A 17954-nucleotide genomic window follows, 5' to 3' on the forward strand; every position below is an offset into this window, starting at 1 on the left:
TCTTAATCCTATGACTTTCATGGAGAGAAGTGGAAACGTTTTTTCTCATTAAAAGGTTCTACATTTCTTTGGTTAAATTTCCTCAAGAGTTTTTGTAGTCTGTATAACCGATTTTGCCAGTCTGTAAACCTTTGTGTTTAGCCATAAAGGTGTTAAATATAACAGTGTTCCTTTGTGGCTGTACTTGTGGTAATTCATGTTTTACTAATATCATTGCTCATTAACAGAGTCTGTTGCTTTCTTACCTACGTTAAGCTCAATAAGCAAGCTTTTCCATTGTTACTGATCCTCAATTGTTACAGTTACCTACTAGAACTGAGTTTCAGAATTGTTCCACCTTTGTAAACCAGTGCAGCAACCTGTATAGCCGTGGCTTTTCATCAGTAAGAGGACAGTAAGCTTAAGTCTAGATTAACAGTAGTTTTTAGATTCTGTTTTTTCAATTCCAGGGACAACTATCCCAAGTCTCGGATGCCAAGAGCACAGAGCTATCCAGATAATCATCAGGAATTCTCAGGTAGGCAAAAATCACTGGAGATACACTAACTTTCCAGAACTGCTCCTCTTGCAAATAATAGGACTTAGAAGGGATGTTCACATTGGAGAAGTATTGTATTGCACAAACAAAATGGTAGAAGAAAGCAAAGCAACACCAAATGCACACAGTGAAATATACCATGGAAATACAAGAGATTTCATGTTTCTTCCAGACTGTGTGACTCCTAGTGAGTGTAGTATAACTGTCTGCCTCTGTACCAAGAACAAATGTTGCAGTGCATAGGGGCATGCAACACTTAGTTAGATTGGACTGTGATATATGTCTCTAAGTTGGTGTATAACTGTGGTTAATTTATTTAATTTGGAGGTGGTGCCATTTGAGCAGCCCCACACAGCTTCTCACTCACTCTCCCATGTGAGACTGAGGAGAGAATCCAAGGGGAAAAATAAGAAAATGCATGAGTTAAAATAAAGGCAGTTTAATAGTACAGCAAAAACTGCACACACAAGTGAAACCAAACAATGAATTAACACCCCTTCCCATCAGCAGGCAGGTGTTCAGCTATTTACAGGAAAGCAGGGCTTCTTCATTCCTAGCGGTGACCTGGGAAGACTGGTGCCATCCCTATGAATGTCCTCTGTTCCTCTGTCTTTCTCCCAGCTTTTGTTTCAGAGCAAAACCTCAGATAGTATGGGATATCCCTTGAGTCAGCTGGGGCCAGTTGTCCCAGGTGTTTTCCTTCCCAACTTCTTGTACCTCCCAGCCCACTCTACCAACTGGCAGGACAGTGTGAAGCAATAACTAAAATACGTTATCAACAACGTTCTGACCACAGATCTAAAATGTAGCACCATAAGAGCCACTATGAAGAAAATTAACTCTATTCCAGCCAAAACCACACCATGGAGAGCCTTTGTTTTCTTCTATGTGACATAAGAATCCCTTTGAAGTGCTCGTGACTTCTGTGATTGAAAGCACTGCAAAGTGAAAGGATGGAGGTCTGTGTGCTGTGCCTATAAATTAATCATCACCAGTAGTGTTTTTCCATACAATACTCTGGCGCGAGTCCAAATTATTGTGCAGGGTTCAGGCTACAAAGTGTAGTGGGTAACGTTAAAAGTGTTCTGAAATGTCTTCTCACAGTCATGTCTCACTACAAAACTTTTCTGTTGAACAGTAATTAGTTTCCAGTAAATCAAAAGGGCTTTGTGTTTCTTCAGTCTGTGGCAGTTTTGAGGCTTCTTTTTATTTTGATTTTGAAGCTTTATCCAGATAAATGTGTGATGGTGAGTTTTTTCTTTTTAGAATTCTTGAGTGCTTAACAGATTGCACCACTTTTAAATAAAAATAAAACTCAAACTGTAAGAAGCATTTGGGTAGTACAGATAAGTGCCAAAAGAGTTGGAAATGTCAGAAATTACTTTGCCTTATGTATAATCCTAATCTAGTTTGTGTTCATTACAGTTACTTTCTAATAAGATCATCTTGCAGTATTTTTTAAGGGGGTTTGTTGGGGTTTTTTCCCATGGCATATTCTGATATGTTAACAGTGGAAGAGACAGCAATCATTAATTCTATGTTCAATATTTATTCTCATGATTTGATGTTTAACAGCAGCAGAAAAAAATGTCCATCTGGCATAGTCTTTTCTTCTGCCATAACCAGTACTTCTGCAGAGGAGTGTGTAGTGTTCCTCTCTCCAAATATATTCCTATTCATGTATTGCTCAAGGGCTCTGTAAATGCAAGATGTTTTTCTGTGATTTGATAGCTTTTTTTCTTTTTTTCTTCCACCAATTTTTCTTGTCCCTATTTCAACTTGTATAAACTTTCTCATCATCAGCTGTAGGTTGCAACAGAAAGTTGTGCAATTTATTGTGTTTTATGAAGAAGTACGTGCTTTGTGACTTTTTTTAAGACTTGGGTTTTTTTCTGTTACTGTTTTTCCAGTGGATTTGTTTGGTTTGGGTTTTTTATGGACCTCTTTGCTCACTTTGAACTGCTGCTTTTCTAGTGTATGGAGACCTACATTCCTTATGGAAAAGCAATTTTGTATCTTTGATCATCTCTGTACTTCTGAATATTTTCCAGTTTTACTGAATTCTTTGAAATGGAGTAGACCAAAACTTTGTTCGGTGTATGTTACAGCATTTAATTTTCTTCTCGGGTAATACAAAGAGTTCAGCTGCTGCTTTTTTGGAAGTCTCTATCACAAACCTTTATAGAAGCCTATTCTGAATTTCATCTGCAACTTTACTATTCAATCATGTAGACTCTTAAGGACCATCCCTATTCTGTTGGTTTTATTTCTCAAAGTGATTTTGTCACCTCACTGTTCCCTGTTCTCTATAGAGAATTCATGGATAATTGAACTGCATGAGTTTTAGCCCAGATTCCTGTGGACTGTTGACTGTTTCCTCCTTTCTTGTGTAATTATTTTCTAACCAACTATTTGTCCCTTATCTTATACTTTTCCTCCTCAATAACTTTTAAAAAAGGATCTGTTGAATGTCTTTTAGTAATTCAAGCTGTGTTGACTCATTCACCAGTTTTTAATATTTGTACAACTTTAAATTATATCCTTTGGAATAGTTTCTCCTCTAGAAAGTATTTTTAAAACTGGTGTAATCAGGCATACTGCAGTCCTCCAACATTCTTTTAAGCAGGAGGTTACAAACCACTTGAGCTGTTGAATTCTTGATCCTTTGGGACTTTTGACTGAAGTCCTTTTAGTTCTTGTGAGTTAAGTGATTTTGTTCTATAAATCTCATTTTGCTCTGATGCTTCAACCCTTCATATCCTCTGATATGTTCACTCGTTTTAAGTTTGTATTGCCAAAGTGATTAAGTTAACATGCTTTTGTCACATTTAAAATTTTGAAATGAATCCTTTTATTTTCTAGTAGAGTATGATATCCCAATATTTGAGAAATTTGGAAAGGGGGGGACTTATCCCAGAAGATATCATATTTCATATCATCAACAAGACTACAATGATGGTAAGTATGAACACTGCAACAGTTTTATTAGTCTCTTTTTCTCATCTGAAAATGTGGATAAAATTGTAAGATCTTAATGAATTAAATGAAAATGTTGAAGAAATTGAAAGCTTAAATTCTTTCCCCAAACTCACTTGCTAAGCTTCTAATGATTGATAGAACCTCAGAGCCGTTTTATCTCTGGTAAATTTATGGATTACAGAATTCCTTACTCATACACACAACTGTGGAAATGTTTGCTGTCTTTGGCCACACATGAGTCATACAGTATAAATTTTTTACCTTTGTGACCCTTTTCTAGCTAAAGTAGGTATGTCAGTTTGTAATGTCTTGTTTAGCTTTAAGAAATCCCAGGTACAGTGGAGTTCCTGTTAACAGCTTCTTACATTAAAAGAGTAAATAAACTTTAGAGCAGTGATATAAACTGAGAATTAGCTGATGAAATAAATTGTTGGAATGCAAGGCAGCACCTGCTAATGTGTCCACAAAACTGGTTTGGACAGTACTACCATTGATATAAATTTAACATGTGTTAAATTTCTAAAGGAAGTAGAGAGGAGCAGCTGAAGGATTTTCATACTTAAGGGTGTGTCAAGTGCTAGTTGAGAAGTGTTAAGAAGAAATGTCTCCCAAAACCAGATGGCTTCACTTGCAGTGTGGAATGAGCACAGCAATAAATGGAATTATGTTACAGAAATCACAGAAATATCAAACTGAGGCACTGCAACATCCAGTACATTGGTCTAAGGCAATATTTAAAGAGGCAAATATCTGTCACACTGAGTTTCAAGTAAACTCTATATTGACTTCAACAGAAGACACACTCTCTTTGTTACCAACTTCCAACATGGCTTATCTTAGAACTTAACTTTCTGTCTCCCAAAACATTTTTCCTGCAAATGAAAATAGTAACTAGTTACTCTATTTTAACACAGTGAAGAATTGGTCATTGCCCTTATATATCACTACATCACACACATACCTGTTTTCTCACCTTGGTCTTCTTCTCCTGCCCATGCTAAGGCTTTCCTCATGGCCACTTAATGTATGACACAGGATATAAACAGATCTTGGTATGTAGCAGTCACATTAACATATTGCAGAATGAGCCTGCTTTCTGGTCACCATTCTGACTGCTCTTCAGTCTTTGGTTACATTTCTTATGTCATTTTCTTCACTACTTCAGGCCAATCAATTGCTTTTCACTTCATAGTTTCTGTGTTAGATTTCTCTTTAAGTATGTATATTGTACTTCCTTACTGAATTTCATCTTGTTTGTTTTTAAATAATCTCTAACTTCCAATACCACTGTGAATTTTGATTTTTATCTTTGACTGGACTTTCAGCCATACTTAACATGATGTCATCTGCAATATTTCAGTGTGTTAAAGTCCATCATATGTACATCATGAATTAAAATAGTGTATGGAAGTAGACTGAAGATAAACTGCTGGGGATGCCCACTTAAATTATCTTCTCTTTTGATGAGAAATCACTGATAACTGCTCTGAATCTGTCTTGGGTATAATCTACATAGTAAACTGGTCTGCAATACTGCATGACTTGGCTTGTGAGAATGTGCTATTTAAATGTGAAGATTGGATTAGGTACATGAGACAAACCAATTATGACTGGTTTATCATGGTTTTTTATCTTCTCAATGGTGAATAAAACTGCTTAATAACTTGTTTGCATGTCTTTCTTGGAATTTAAATTGTCCAGAGTAGTATATAAGTCTGAGTCTACTATTTCAAAGGTATTTTATCTGCTGTCATTAGTCCTCTGGGAACTCCTCCTCCAGTGTAGTATCTAATGAATCAGTCTCCTTTAGTTATTGCCGAGTTCTGTAGGATGAAACTTAATCAAGAAATGCTATCCTAAAAATAGTTGTGTTATCTAAATAGATTAACATACATTGTATTAGTTACCTGGTTGTAATTAACATGTTGAAGATCAGTACTCTGTTTTTTTTTTCATTCTGATGCCGTAGCCATCTTCAAATTTTGCATTGCTTGTGTTTTGATTTCTAAAATACTTTTGTGGTCTTCCTGTTGATTCCATGTGTTAGTCTTTCTTTGCATTCAATTCTTTCCAGTTTACAGAAAGAAAAAGCTGACTTGGGCTCTACAGGATTGTAAATGTGTATTTTGTTCTCCTTAATATCAGAAATTTGGTATTTGCACATTAATAGAGCAATAAAAGCAGAGGCAGGGTGTTTTCTCTTCTTACAGGTCTCCACATTTTTCAAGCATGTTGATTATATTTCCAAAATTTGGTCCCAATTTTCATCTCTTAAACATGAGTTTTTGATTCTGTCTAGTCCTTCTATACATCTGTGATGAATGTTTGTTTTCTTCTAGGTGGAGAGTTAAATCAGTAAATTTCATGATGATTGTGTTGTGTCCTATCCCCTACTGTGGCAGGTTCAAACGAGATGTACAATTCAAAAATTATTTGCATGCATACATTGCATTGCAGTATCTTTTTGTACTGTAACATTTGTGTTCTGTGTGTATTACTGAAGGTCGGAAAACTTTTCCAAGAGCCCGAAGGACTCAGGGGAACAGCTTCCGATCACCGGTTAGTTTCAGTCCCACTGAGCACTCGCTGAGCACCAGCAGCGGCAGCAGCGTCTTCACGCCGGAGTACGAAGATAACCGGATGAGGAGGAGGGGCAGTGACATCGACAATCCCACCTTGTCAGTCATGGACATCAGCCCACCCAGCCGCTGTAAGTTCTGGCCTTTTGTGAACCCTGCTGTAAAACTCTTACTTTTCAAGTGCATCATGTCAAAACCTAGCATGTCATCCAAACACATGCCATTAAATGTTTTTATCTCTCTAATAGGCAAAGGTCAGGACTATGCTCATTGGTATTTCATTGCTTACCTTGCCAACCTTCATGTAGACTTTCAATTGGAATTTACAGCGGTGATAACAAAACATTGTAAAAGTGATTTCTTAGACTCTTTAGGACCTGTGAAGGGTTTTGTAGGTTGCAGTTACTGTTTATTTTTGCAGATGTTGGTCATGTTTTCATTTAAACTGTACATTTTCAGTGGTACTGCTTCATACTTGTGGTAGAATTTCAGGAGCAAATATACTTTGTGATGACTTCAGTAGCTCATACCTTGTAATTACACCTCTATTTTTTTAAAAGAACATTGTTTGTTTAACATGCTTTTTCTGTTTTTCAGATTAGCTATTACTTCTTGTTTTAAGTATGTCTAGTTCTACCACAGCTTATTTTGTGAATAAATTTAAGTAGCTCATGTTTTCCTTGCAGGGAATTTTTATCTCTGTAATTTATGTGGTGAGGTTTAGGATGCACAGCCTCTTTTGTTGAAAAAGTAGTCTTTTTAAAAATTATTTTCTGTGTATTCCAGTTTTTCTCGATCAGCTGAATAACAAGCTCATTTGAAAACCAAAACATACTTGTATTTTCAGCACCACGAGCTCCAACTAACTGGAGACTTGGTAAACTGCTGGGTCAAGGTGCATTTGGCAGAGTGTATCTGTGTTACGATGCTGATACTGGAAGAGAACTGGCTGTTAAACAAGTTCAGTTTGATCCTGATAGTCCAGAAACCAGCAAGGTAAGTGATACCAGAGAGAGACCTTGGAAAAGGCTTCTTCTGAAGTTGTGTGTTCTAGACCAGATTCACATTCCTTTCCTTGAACAGGATGAACATGTTTTGAACATGTTTTAAAACATGTTGTGTTAGGAAGCCATGTCCTTGTTAGGAATTCTGTTTTGTCGGTACCATAGATAATTGGTCTGCTTACCTGGTTTTAATATTACATGACATTTTTAAAATTTTCAGATAGATACTAATGCTGTGAAGATGCATAATTTGATTTGGTGCAGTCTTGGTTTCTGAAATTAAACAATTTCTTACAAAGTATGCTTTGAAATAGACAATTAGTTACAGTAACTGGAATTGGAAGAAGTTACATTTATAAGCAGAAAAAACTGTACTAATATAAGTGTTCCTTAAAACAAATTATTGAAAACAAATTGGTTTTGGCTATAAAGACAGTTTGCTATTCTTACCTATTTTTTCAGGGGTGTATGTCTATGTTTGGGGTGTGGAGGTTGTTTTGTTTCTTTTAAACTTTGTGCATCAAGACTAGCTGCTGTTACACACCATGTTTCTCCCTAAAGAGCACAAGTTTCCTTGTTAGTTTATTCTCTCTCTAAAATTCAACTTGTCCATCTTTAAATGCTGGATGCTGAAAGAGATAAACAATTTTAAAGTAGCACCAATCCACTATTTCTTATTTTTCCAAATCGTACTTACTGCTTTTTACAGGATGGGAAGAGAATTATTATTTTCCCTACATTATGACTGCGTTCTGCACTGTGGGGAGCAAGGCCAGGGAAACAATGGGTGTAAGCATGATTGCAGAATTGAGTGGCTGCCAGTTATAGTTGCTGCTGTTTGTGGTGTAGGATCAAAGAAAAAGTCAAGAATCATTTGTGCTGTAGATTCCTAGTGTAGTTGTTGTTGCTACTTCTTTAAAATGTGTAACAGAACAACCAGTTATGTTTTGGAAATGTTGAAATATGGTAGTATCTCTCCTGAAGCAACAGTTTTGTGAGCTCACTTATCATAGCATTTTGTAGTACTATGTGCCTCTGTGTGTAAAAAAAAGAACCTATTTTCTTTCTAGTCTCAGAAGTGTGAGGGTATCCATAAGAAAAAAGTCAGGTTTTGATGAAAAACTTCTAGGTGAAATTTGGAATCTAGTCCAGTTTGAATTTGTGGGTTAGTATTTTTCCAGTATCCAATTGTACAGTGCATTTCAAAATATCTTAACTTCCTGTTTGCAAAATGTGTTGTATTTTGGATGGCTCAAGAGAAAGCACCAGCTGTTAGTGTTTTCCTTTTTTGTATTTCATTATTACAATATCAACTTGTACTCAAAGGTGTTTTTAAAGTATAGGCTATAATCCTGGAAAGGTTAAGAATTAATGCTAATTATTACACCCCAAAGATTAAATGGAGTGTGGGGGGGTGTTCTTTGTTTTTTGAGTAGTTTTTTACCCAACTGGAAGCTTATGACACGTTGCATACTGATCACAGACCTCATGCACATATTGTTATCTGTTGTGCTCTGAAATAAACATAACTTCAAGAGAAGAGAAACAGTAAAAAACTAGCAAAATCATCCTAAAGATAATGTATAGAAAAGATATAGTTTGGGTTGTTTTTAATTACCTCAGTTTAACATTGATATTTTCTTGTTATATAATGCAAGAACTTTACATTAGCTGTAGGAGTATTTTATTACTTACAGTAGTTTCACGAATACAAGCCGCACGGATTATAAGCCGCACTTCTGGTGCCTCGACAATGTTGCTGTCTTTGTCAATAGATAAGCCGCACCCCGAATATTAGCCGCACTTTCGTTCGTCGCGAGAATCCGTGCGCAGCTTTCACAAATTGGCCAATTAGTAACAGGATCGCGGCATAGCGGGCTTTACTGGCTCGGGGCGGGGCCAGGCAGGCTGGGCCCGCTCATGGTTGCCGACGGGGCCGCGTGGCCCAGCTCAGCGCCACGGCTCGGCAGGGCTGGCCGGGTGGTGCTGCCGCCGCCGCCGGGCTCGCTGGCCCCCCTCTCCCGTCAGCACCGCCCCGCGCCGCGTTCGCTAGCCCTGCCGGCGGGCTGCCGCCGCCGCCGCCGGGCTCGCCGGCCACCCCGCGCCGCGTTTGCTAGCCCTGCCGGCAGGGCTGCCGCCGCCAGGCTCGCCGGCCGCCCCCTCCCGTCTGCACCGCCGCCGCGTTTCCTCGCCCTGGCCGGCACTGCAGGCCCCCGCACCGCCGGGCTCCCCCACGCTGCTGGCCCCGATTCTGCTGGGCTTCCCCCGCTGCCAGGCAGCCCCACCCGCCGGCCTTCCTGCTTCTGCCATGCTCCCCTGCACTGCTAGCCCCAGTTCTCCCGGGCTCTGCCGCCCCCCTGCCCCACCCTGCTGGCTCAGGCTCTGCCGCCCGCCCCCCGTACTGCTGGCCCCGCCTCTGCCAGGCTTTCCCACCTCTGCCGGGGCCGGCCGGGCTCCAGCTTGGCTTGGGGCTGCTGCGGGCTCTCACTTCCGTGTTGGCAGCTTTTAGAATTTTGTTAATGTATTAACCGCCCCGGAATATTGGCCGCACTTCCGGGTTTCCACCAAAATTTTGGTCAAATTGGTGCGGCTTGTATTCGTGAAATTACTGTAGTTTGCATAACATTTTAATATTTACACACTGCTTTGCTTGAAAAAATTCAAATCCAAAATCTTAGTTTTACTACATCAAGCATGGTAAATCTGTCCTGTTTTGTCATTTCAGGAAGTAAATGCACTTGAGTGTGAGATTCAGTTGCTGAAAAATCTGCTGCATGAAAGAATTGTTCAGTATTATGGCTTCTTGAGAGATCCACCTGAAAGGACACTCTCAATATTCATGGAGTACATGCCTGGGGTAAGCGAGAGAGCTCATCCACTTCAGCCGTGGATTGTGTGCAGCATCGAAGCATTCAGCTTTGCATAAGTGCACACAGATATTTAAAACTGTCCAAATTAAAAACACCAAAGATGGGTGCTGACAAATGCTTGAAGCCTCCTGTCTTCTCTGCTGCCTGCTCGGGTTTTTAGAATTAGTGGTTTGTACAAAAGCTCTTTGTGTTTGGTTTTGGCATAAGTGGTGCCTGGCAATGTCTTTGAAAAGCCAATATTATCATTAGTAAACTCTTAAATCTCCCCGAATTTTACTGTTTTGTTTTGCCACACTTTCTGGAAAACAAAAAGTAGCTGAGATGGGGTGGGAATAAGTGCATACAGAAAATAATCTTGGTGCTTGCTTCTTGTGTGGCACTTAGTATATGCTGAACTGCTGTTCTTTGTTAGAAAGTATTTTAAGGTCAGAAAACTGTACATTTTCATTTTCTCACCAAGTGGGGTCAGCAGAGCTAAATAAAATTTGCTCCTATAAAAACAGAGGTTCTATATTTCTGAATAGTTAAATCAGTCTTTTTTACTATGAGATTCCAGAGGGGAAAAGCAGTGTATGGGCATTGTTTTCTTAGTGGTGATGGGTTTTTTGTTTGCTTCTTCAATTTTTGAGTTTTGAGACTTGTTTTGTGGGACTTCTTAAATTTTTCTGAGATTTGGAGGGCAATGTGACATAAGTAATCTTAGGAGTTTGTAATTCTGTGTGACAAAGATTATACAAAATGCAAAAAACCCAAGAAGTTTTGATTTAATCTTATTTTAAGCTAGGACTTGCTTACCTCTTATTTTTTTACCTAAAGCAACACCCTATAGCATGTGGTGGTTTTTTTCTTGGCAATGTTTTTTTTCTGAGTATAAACTAACACAAGGGGCATGTGTTGTGTCCATCCTGAGTATCACCACTTACCCATCAAAAGATTTGAGAGTGCTGTTCTCTTTCTGTACATTGGACTGGAACTATTCACTGCTTGTGAGTTTTAAGGTTAAATCAAGAATTGCAGTTTTAAATGTCTGCATTTCAGGCATAAATTTAATTGAATTTCAGTTGAATTGTAGAAGTGTTAGTGCTTTATACTTCTGTGCCATAGGGTTCCATCAAAGACCAATTGAAATCGTATGGAGCACTCACAGAGAATGTGACTCGTAAATACACACGGCAGATTTTGGAAGGAGTTCACTATTTGCACAGTAATATGATTGTCCATCGAGATATTAAAGGTAATGATAGTTCTCTGCACAGTTCAGTGCTCTTTATTACTGATCCTTTTCCAATCTTATGTGAAGCAGTAAAATGAAATTAGGTTTCAAATACCAAAATACTGACTTAAAATCAATGTGATTGCTTTCCATCTTTTAGTGTTGTCACTGTTGTAACCTGGGGAGGGAAAAATAAGCAACTTTGGGATGGTCTAACAGAGTTCTGGCAATGTATCTTTAGTCTTCATCTGCAAAACAATCAAGATTAATTCCTTTCACTTTATTTTACTGTTAGTAGTTTTAAATATATTGGAGGATAATGTCATTAGAAATAGAATGTGCAGAGGAAAGTGTCATGACTCCAAAGTTTAAATTTGCAGAGTTTTGTTTTATCAGTTATATAGAAATTACCCAGCACTTCACTGGTACAAGAAGTGACCAGCAAAGGTGTCTTGCCTGATCAGACTTCTTCCATTTTACTGCTAGGAAATCTGGTGAAATATTTACTTTTTGCAGATAGGTGCAGGTGACTTGCAAGTGTTGCATAAGCAAGGTGTTAATAAGTAGGAAGATGGTGATGTGCAGGATAGGTGTGTTGAACACAATGCTGTTGTATTCCCTAATATTGTCACCATTTTTCTGTTGCTTTGTATCAATGGTGTTTTGTTCCTAAGCAGGTTGAGATACCACAGTCAATTTGTACATCTTGTGCAGATAACTGTTTTGAATCTCTAACACAATTTGAGGTTTTGCTTTAAAATAGTATGGAGGCACTTTCAGTTGTGTGGAAACTCCTTTCCTGTTTCTTTTAATTTCCAATGTATGACACATTCGTTATTTTGTCAGGACTTTACAAAGGGGCTGCCCCTTCCTGGAAAAGCCTAGGATGCAAACCAGTGTGCAATTCATTATTGTCTGAACTCCAGAATAGAGCTGTAGGAATGAGCAGAGAAAGGCTTGAAATCCTAGGTTGATGTTGAATTGTATCACTGAATCCAAACTTGTGTTACTGTTTCCCACCCCAAAACCTTGAGTTTTTCATGAAGGTAATGCTGTGTTCCCTTCCTTCCAGGAGCAAATATTCTGCGGGATTCAGCGGGCAATGTGAAACTTGGTGACTTCGGTGCCAGCAAACGGCTGCAGACGATCTGTCTGTCTGGTACGGGAATGAAGTCTGTCACAGGCACTCCCTACTGGATGAGCCCCGAAGTTATTAGTGGAGAAGGGTACGGCAGAAAAGCAGACATCTGGTATGTTAAAAAACCCCTTCTCTACTGAAGGGTCATTTCATTTCCAACAGAGAGTAGGTGTTTGTTATCTGAAGCTGCAGTGTTTCATCCTGGGATTTAAGCTGAAGAAGGTGGCGAATGTGAACACTGACAGTCGTATCTGGAGAGTCTTAACACTGAAATTTAATTTTGCACGTGGCAATTTCTCAGCCCATCAGTTTAGAGATCATGAGAGAATTCTTTCAATTGACCTTGCATGAAGTTAGGGTTATCAAACTGTTTAATTCTGGAAAGATACTGACTGAAAACAATGTGTGAAGCTTTGAAACACCAGTTCGGTCAATGTCTTGTAATAAAATTCCAACACTGAAATCCCTTTGATGCAAGGCAGAAAATAAAATGCTACTCCTCTAAAAGCTGAACACTTTAGAGGGAATTTGCCAGATTTAAAAGGGAGTTTCACAAAATAGTTTGGTTTAAGTTGTTGTTAAATACCTAAGAGGAAAAGGTAGTTTTCAAAAATGAAAGTAGTGTAACGTTGTATATGCTAAAGTCTAACATGGCTCCAGCCCAGTGGACTGGTGACTTTGCAGTGAGACCCCTTGCACTGCAGCTGATCTGTGAGTGTGCAGTAATGGGCTGGCAGCAGCAGATAGGCAGGAGTAGTATCACTGTGTGCTTAAAAAAGAACTGCATTATATCCAACTGATGGCAATACTTTTAACTTGAGAGAAATTCATTTAGGCTACTTCAGATTACTTGGTAATTACTCTGATATGCATGAATAATAGATCAACCTTATAATATCAAGAAGCTGACTTGTTCAGATTTGAAGTATTGGTACCAAAGATATTGTGTGGTTTTTTTTGGTGGAAACTCAAGAAAAAACACAAGTTGGGTTACTGTCAATCAGTAAATCCTTATTGTGTAAAGCAATGTACCTCTGTTTAACAACAAAACTTCTTGCAAGCATCTTGAACAACTTCAAACTTTCTAAGAATTGGGAAATTATTCCAGCCAAAAATCTATTTTGCAATATCATTCACTTGTTACTGGAAGATGCTGATCTTTCAGAACTTGTGGAACAAAGTTTCTCCAACCATATGGATGCCCTTCTGCCTTCTTAGATTCTTGAAACATGAGCTTTGTATACAAAGATTATTGAGGAACTTAAAATTTTGTTTGTCAATCTATGTATATTCTAAGTATCCTTAACTAAAAGAGAAGATACCATGAAGTAGGGCTTTTGTTTTTCAGCTACCATGTTATGTTTGTACACTATGCACTTGTGATAACTTGTGCATTTCTGATGAGCTGGCAATGTACATGGCATGCACAGAGCATCCCTGATGCTTTTCAATTCTGTTTGCCTCAAGGAGCCAGAAAGACTCCAGGTGCAGTGCTGAGTGTGTGGCCTTTGCCAGCCTGCTGAGCACTGGATGCTGGCAGTGCCCTGCCACTGCTGGTATTGCTTGGATAAATGTGTAATTATCCCTTCACTTCACTACTACTACTTTTGGCCCAGGGAAGTAATAAAGTGGAGATATACATAGTGATTTGTTGTAACTTTGAGATAAAGGTATAGCAGTACATGCCATTTTTTCCCAATGCCTCTTTTGTGCTGAAGTTACTCTGTAATGTTAAGTGGACACTCCTTATTTGTTGTATTTTGGTTCCTCTCTGCTATTTCTTGTTTTCCTGGAAGGGCATGACTGTGTTGTAACCTGCTGTTTCACTTCTGCCTCTGTTTCAGGAGTGTAGGTTGCACAGTGGTAGAAATGCTCACTGAGAAGCCCCCATGGGCAGAGTTCGAAGCCATGGCTGCCATCTTTAAAATTGCCACTCAGCCAACCAACCCCCAGCTCCCTCCTCACGTCTCCGACCACGCCCGGGATTTCTTGAAACGGATTTTTATCGAGGCCAAGCTGCGACCGTTTGCAGATGAACTGCTAAGACACACGTTTGCACACTATCACTAACACCTGCCTCAATTCAGCTTGCATCTACTGCATTTGTTTTCTATTTGACTGCACTTTTATTTTTTATTTTTTACAATGAAAATGGAGAAAAAAAGACAAGAGAGAGAATATTCTCTTGAATCTTTGTTTCACTTAGATTGTAAACAATCTAAATTTTGTATCTAAAATGAGAATCTTTTCTCCCCCCCTCCCACCAGGACTAGAACTTTTTGTTTCTATAATGTACTGATGTGGTTGATGTAGATAAAGCACTTTAGTACATATTTGTTCCTTATTTAAAGAGGAAAAAAAAATTACAAATGCTTGGACAGTCAGGAACTGTGTGACTTTTTCTGACACCGCTGACTGACTCAGGGTGCAGGGAAAAATAGACATGCAGCTAAAGGACAAGAAGGTTACTTCTATGTGATTCTTATCTATATTGTAGGTACTTGCAGCAGAGAGTTCTAAGTTCTTATTATATTTCAGCATTTAATCAGTTTCTGGAATTTACAGTTTAAGCAGGAACACGCAGTTCTGAGAGTTGATTGACGAAGCTGGAAGAACTTGGAACTCTTTGTACAGCAGCATGTCTAGCTGGTACTTCTATGTGACCAAAAGAAAATAACAAAAACGAACTCAAAACTGATGTGCTAGTTAGAGGTTTTGGTGTAGAATTATTGTATTACCTTAATAGGAAAATAATTACAGGTAAACAGATTACGGGCCCAGACTCCTAGAAACTACTATACTGCAAAGGGGAAATTTTCCATGCTAGACAAGGGTCAGCTATTGGATGTAAATAGTTAGGAGAACCCCTCCTGCTCTATCTGCCAAAGAGAACCTCTGTTGCATAAGCTTCGAGGGAGACAGTTATCTTAGCTGATAAAAAATACTGGTTGGAGGGTCAGTTCTCCTCCACAGTCCCATGAATGGCTGCAGGGGAAAGGGAGTGACTAATCCTTGTGCAGTATATGAGTTACTGGATTCAGAATGAGCTAGAAGAAATGTTTTCAAAGCTGTTGAGAGGCGCTAGGATGGAATGTATGTCAACATCAAGTGCCTGAATAATATCAAATTCTTCCCATTCTGCACTAAAAAAAAAAAAAGATTTCATAAAACAGGTCAGTCATCTAGGATGTATTGAAAATTCTTGAAATAAAGTCAAATATCTCTTTAACATCGGGAATGAGTCACTGAGAAAGCCAAGACTCCAGTTATATTTTTAATAATGTTGCACTGATGAATCCTATGAAGAAGGAGGCACAGCACAGAAAATTGTACAAAGAACAGGCCAAAAGTGCAGAGAGCCAGCAATTAAATAACATGTGTGATTATTCCAACCTGATAATCCAGATTGGTGTTTGTCAGATTTCCAACTGTCATGAAGTGTATGTTAATTACTTTTTCTATTTCTGAAAGAGCATAATAAAAGAAGTGAAAATCTGAAATATTACTTCTCAGTTGAGAAGCCCAGGTACTGATCAGGTGTAGTGAATAACTGACTTTTCACAACAGAAAAGCCAGACTCTCATATTTTTGTAGAATAACAGAACATAAATAATTTAAAGGGGCATTTGGAAATAAACTATTGGACAAGAGAACTGAAAATATGTTTACTGTTTTGGATGATTCATTGCTTACTTTTGTTGTTTTTTAAACGCAGAACAGGCTGGTACTGTGACCCTTGTTTAGTCTGACAAGGTTCTACCTGTTCTGCATCTTTAGAGGAATATCAGGTTTACAAAATGCACGGAGACAGAACAATAAGCTTACCCATTCCCACAGTCACTCACACATGAAATTTCTGAATTTATTCTGCTGAATTCCATATGTTTTACCAGAGCATAAGCAGGAGTATGGATCTATCCTAATCACTTTACCTGTAGTGGAGTAAGAATGACTTTTTTGTGGCCATCTCTCCAGAGACTGAGAGTGGTGACTTCTTCAGCTTATGTGAGTATTTTACCCAACTGATTATTTTCTTGGTCAGGGTACGCAACTGTGCACAGTTTCCTGAGCACAAGAAGAACTAGTCAGACCAGGAAAAGTGTAAAAGGCTGAAAGGAAAGGCAGCTTGTACTGACTTTGTTTCTCTGTCACTAGATAAAAGCTGTGAAGCAGCCTTTAAGAAGAATTGGTATGTACTCTGCTGTAAGGGACCTTTGCTTTATAAGCAAAATATAGCGACAGTAGGGATGGGAAGTTTAATGTAGAACCTAATAGTTTATGTAGGTAATTTTCAAGATCATGTATTGAAATGATTAAATTACAGATTAAGAAGGTACCAAAACCAAGGTGAAAATGTATATAAAAATCAGTAGTACCTGAAAAGGTAAGGCAATTTTATATTACCAAAAAAAGGACATTAAAGGGAACCAGGTTTATCTGTAGCATTCATAACATTTAAATATACTATTCTAAAGAGAAACTGCACTCTCTGAAGCTTGAAAATTTTCATAATCTAGTTTTCTTATAATGTGACCTTTCTGTGAGACAGTGCTGGATCATGTATATTGCAATATCACTTCCTTGTGATTTTTAATTACTGAACAATCAAGTTTGCTGCTTTTGTGCCTTTTCTGAAAAAAACGGCATTCAGTCATGACAACGGTCAGCATTTTGGTGCCAGGAAAAAAGCAACTTTCAGAACACATTTTTCATCATGTCTTTGGCATGTCAGAAAGCTGCCAATGAAAAGACTGTGCTTCTTAAACGAAGTTGACATTTTCCAGTTTGAGTGATTCTAGTAAAATTTTATAAATTTCACAAGGTTAGGCTTGAGCTAGTTTTTTTTTTTTCACCCTAAGGAAAATTTCTCTACTGATTTAAATAACTTACAGTAAATTAGTTGGTTATTAATACAAATACTTGAAGCTAAATCATTTTTTTTTACCAAAAGGTTGGCTATTACATACCCCTAGTAGGGTAATGTAGTAAAATGAGCTGTATACATGGTTTGTTAAACACTTGCAGGGACTCCTGGGGTGATGGTGAATGACCCCTCTTTCTAGAATTTGTGAGGGTGCATGGAATTTGAAGATTGCAGAGACAAGATCCCTGCTCACAACTTCTTGTATCTCACTTAAAAAGCCACCAGCACTTTAGAATCACAAACTGGTCCTAATTGTTGAATCCAATTTTAAAAACTGCCAGTGGAAGCAATACTGCTGCAGGGTTGGTTTGCTTTTCTGTAAATGCCACAATGAAGCTGTACTCTCAAAAAGCAAGGTTTGAAATTCACAGTGAGTATGTGTATTTTCAAAAGTCTTACCTTATCTAATGATTTTTATATTCTGTCTGTCGCACATATTAAGTGACAAAAGCTACTTCTGTGGTACGGTTTTAATGGTGTAACTAACAGTCCTGTTAAAGCATGACTCAAGGTTTCAGTTGTGTTGTGTTAGAGGAAGTTGTTTATTTTTTATTTGGGTGATAGAAATATTCATGGCAGATCCCAAAAAAGTATGGATCTAATTGTTTAGTTAAATCTACAGTCTTAAAACTTCTAACTTGATTTCAAATTTGATTTGTAGCTAAGGAGTCCTTTCAGTAAAATAAAATGAAAAGTTTAGGTTTTTTTA

The 17954-nt window shown here is 38.2% G+C and overlaps 1 protein-coding gene across 3 annotated transcripts in view; it reads left to right on the forward strand.

Annotated features, from left to right (window-relative positions):
• MAP3K2 (mitogen-activated protein kinase kinase kinase 2) overlaps positions 1–17954 on the forward strand; it is a 52141-nt gene extending 34187 nt beyond the window's left edge. For 2 of the 3 annotated variants that reach the window (XM_033064758.2, XM_042779451.1), the window contains 8 exons: positions 450–517; positions 3401–3496; positions 6021–6227; positions 6944–7092; positions 9826–9957; positions 11075–11204; positions 12256–12433; positions 14166–17954. In XM_033064758.2, coding sequence (XP_032920649.1) covers positions 450–517; positions 3401–3496; positions 6021–6227; positions 6944–7092; positions 9826–9957; positions 11075–11204; positions 12256–12433; positions 14166–14391 — 1186 coding nt within the window. In that variant the 3' untranslated portion in view covers positions 14392–17954. The remainder of the gene's footprint in view (positions 1–449; positions 518–3400; positions 3497–6020; positions 6228–6943; positions 7093–9825; positions 9958–11074; positions 11205–12255; positions 12434–14165) is intronic. The other variant, XM_033064760.2, reaches the window with a different exon arrangement.

This window comes from Catharus ustulatus, chromosome 7, assembly GCF_009819885.2.
Source record: "Catharus ustulatus isolate bCatUst1 chromosome 7, bCatUst1.pri.v2, whole genome shotgun sequence".
NCBI classification, from domain to species: Eukaryota; Metazoa; Chordata; class Aves; order Passeriformes; family Turdidae; genus Catharus; species Catharus ustulatus.